The sequence below is a fragment of the Muscardinus avellanarius genome, assembly GCF_963383645.1.
Source record: "Muscardinus avellanarius genome assembly, chromosome: 11".
Lineage (NCBI taxonomy): Eukaryota > Metazoa > Chordata > Mammalia > Rodentia > Gliridae > Muscardinus > Muscardinus avellanarius.
Window position 1 is genome coordinate 16,470,931 of NC_137797.1, and position 3,208 is coordinate 16,474,138.

At 38.8% G+C, this 3,208-nt stretch overlaps 1 protein-coding gene across 1 annotated transcript; it reads left to right on the top strand.

The window, feature by feature from the left end:
* Positions 1-910: 910 nt before the first annotated feature.
* Positions 911-2,068, top strand: MTERF2 (mitochondrial transcription termination factor 2; the record flags this gene model as incomplete). The annotated part of the gene is made up of 1 exon (XM_080706655.1): positions 911-2,068. The coding sequence occupies one exon, from the start codon at positions 911-913 to the stop codon at positions 2,066-2,068; it is 1,158 nt and encodes a 385-aa protein (XP_080562781.1).
* Between the last annotated feature and the right edge of the window lie 1,140 nt (positions 2,069-3,208).

Consider the following 3,208-nt stretch of genomic DNA (forward strand, 5'->3'; position numbering starts at 1 on the left):
AAGAGCCGGGTGTGGTGGCGCACACTTGTAATCCCAGTACTTGGGAGGCTGAGACAGGAGGATCGCAGGTTTGCAGTCAGCCTCAGCTACTTAGTGAGGCCCTCCACAACTTAGTGAGACCCTGTTTCAAAATAAGTTTGGAGGTAGAATGGCCCTGGGTTCAATCCCCAGTACCGCCAAAAAAAAAAAAAAAAATCATGGGAAAGGAAGGAGGAAAGGATTACTGCGAAACTGGTGCTTAGAGACAAACTATCGATAAAATCTAATAAGCATCTCCATCAATCCCCAGAAATTTCAAATGAACCATAGAGCTAACTTTTAAAATTCAAAGAAAAATATAGAAGGAAATAGGAATGATTTTTATCAAAAACTAGAAGTAAGCACTTCACAAAGTTGTTGCAAAGTTCAAATGGACAATGTATAAAGTATAAGATGCCTAAGTTGTGGAGTACATTGTAATGGCTTCATAAATTATATGAATACTCAAGGATATTTTAAATATCTACAAGTAGCTTTCCTTTCTAATTTAAGTCCATTTTATTTCCATACCTGCTACTTGTATGTGTTAGTGTCTATGTTCTAAAAGTCAACACTCTTGATATTAAAAACCTTTACTTCTAGCCAGGCGTGGTGGTGCACGCTTGTAATCCCCACGCTTGGGAGGCAGAGACAGGAGGATCGCACAGGTTCGAAGCCAGCCGCGTGCGCTGGCTTAGGAGACCCTGTTTCCAAATAAAAATGTAAAAATAGGTCTGGGAGTGTAGCCCGGAGGTAGAAGGGCTTCCAGGAACCCCAATACCACCAAAACAAACAAACAAAAAAAAAAAACCTTTACTTCTGTCTTGTAGGAGCAGTGACTGGGTTCTGAGTGCCAGGACGGCCGACTGCAGGTCACCAGTGGATCGCAGGCATGTTGGGGAAGCTGCTGGTGAGGTCCCAGCCCTGCAGGCTATGTTCTTTCAGAAAGATGCAATCAACTCCAGAATACAAACCTTTTTTAGCATGTTGCACCTTTACAACTGATAGACAGTCAAACAAGGAAAATATAAGGACAGTGGAAAAGCTGTATAAATTTTCCGTTGACATTAGGAAAATTCGCAGATTAAAAGGCTGGGTTCTTTTAGAGGATGAAACCTATGTTGAAGAAATCGCAACTATTTTACAAGAACTAGGTGCGGACGAGACTGTGATAGCCAGTGTTTTGGAGCGCTTCCCGGAAGCAATTGTCTGTAGTCCAGCCGCTGTTGACACCCAGAGAAAACTCTGGCAGTTGGTCTGCAAAAACGAGGGAGAGTTAGTCAAGTTAATAGAGCAATTTCCAGAATCTTTCTTTGCTGTTAAAGACCAGGAGAACCTGAAGCTGAATATTCAGTTCTTTCAAGAGCTGGGACTCAAGAATGTAGTCATTAGTAGATTCTTGACAACTGCATCCAGTATTTTTCATAATCCTGTTGAGAATAATAAGCAAATGATAAGGATTCTCCAAGAGAGTTACCTAAATATAGGTGGCTTGGAGGCCAACATGAAAGTTTGGCTACTGAAATTATTAAGCCAAAATCCATTTATATTGTTAAATTCTCCTACATCTATAAAGGAAACACTAGAATTTCTCCAGGAGCAGGGCTTCACAAACTCTGAGATTCTCCAACTTCTGTCCAAACTAAAAGGCTTTCTTTTTCAACTTTGCCCAAGAGGCATACAGAACAGTATTTCCTTCTCTAAAACTGCTTTTGAATGCTCAGATCATGACCTGAAGCAACTGATTTTGAAATGTCCTGCTCTTTTATATTATTCTGTTCCAGTTTTAGAAGAGAGAATCCAGGGATTATTGAAAGAAGGAATTTCCATAGCTCAGATAAGAGAAACGCCAATGGTTCTTGAGTTGACACCACAGATTGTTCAGTACAGAATAAGGAAACTGAATTCCTTAGGCTACAGAGTAAAGGATGGACATCTAGAGAATCTAAATGGAACGAAAAAGGAGTTCGAAGCTAACTTTGGCAAAATTCAAGCCAAAAAAGGAAGGCCATTATTCAACCCTGTGGCACCATTAAATGTTGAAGAGTGACTTACTGGCTGGTCTTGCTTCTTTCTAAGAATACAGAGAAAAGCTGATTCTTAAAGACTTAAGCAATTCAGGCAGTTTATAGGCACCGGTAATTTTAAGGACCTTATAAGTTGTATTTAAGTTACCTCTAAATAGATCGTTTCTGATTCATCTATTATATTTTAAAATAAAAGTTACATTTATGTTTTACAAAGTAGATTTGACCTTAAACTATTATTCCAGAAATGTGTGTACTAGTAAATGGCACATAAGTGTGATATTTTGTAAGTGAATCATTTCAAGAGATGAACAGTACACTCTTTTAATTCAAAGTATGGGGACATCGCCAGGCATGGTGGTACATACCTCTAATCCCAGTACTTGTGAGGCGGAGACAGGAAGATTGCAGGTTTGAGGCCAGCCTTAGCAACCTAGTGAGACCCTAATTCAAAATCTGGAGGAGGAAGGGGATCTAAAGGTATACCTTGGAGTTAGAATGCCCCTGGCTCAATCCCCAGTACTGGAAAATAGTATGGTGACATTTCTATTTATACAGTATATTACATCTAAGAGGCAAGTTCAGTCTTCCTGACTACCAGCCCTGAGCATCACTGCTGTGCTCTGAATTCTGTAGTTCAGGTTAACATGAAACATTAAGCTTTCAAGCTTCTGAAACCTTATTTCAGAGAAAACTAACATCTTGTTTGATATTTATCTTTGAGAAACAAGTAGTACAATTTGAAGTTATCTAATTTATATATAGTTGAAATAAATATAGCTTTCTAGAAAGCTTTCTGAATATCAAGGTCTGCCTATACGGAAAAAGATGTGATGGTTGGTACCAATTTTAGTGATGGTGTTTCCAGTTTCCATTTTTAATTATTGTTCCCAGATAAAGACTGGCCACTTTCAACAGTGAAGTCTGACCTTTGTAACAAGAAAACAACCTAATTTTCCAATCTTAATACTGGAGATCTGTGCAATGTGTGTGCATGGCCTCCGAGTATAATGAAAAATTATGAAAAATGCAGGCAGTTTCCTCTTTATCCATTCTTTTAGCAAGTGTTAGTAACCATTATCCAAATCTGTTTAGTTCCTTAGGAAACTGTTACACATAAGTGCCAGGCATGCTGTGAAGCATTACAATCCTAAAAGCTCAAA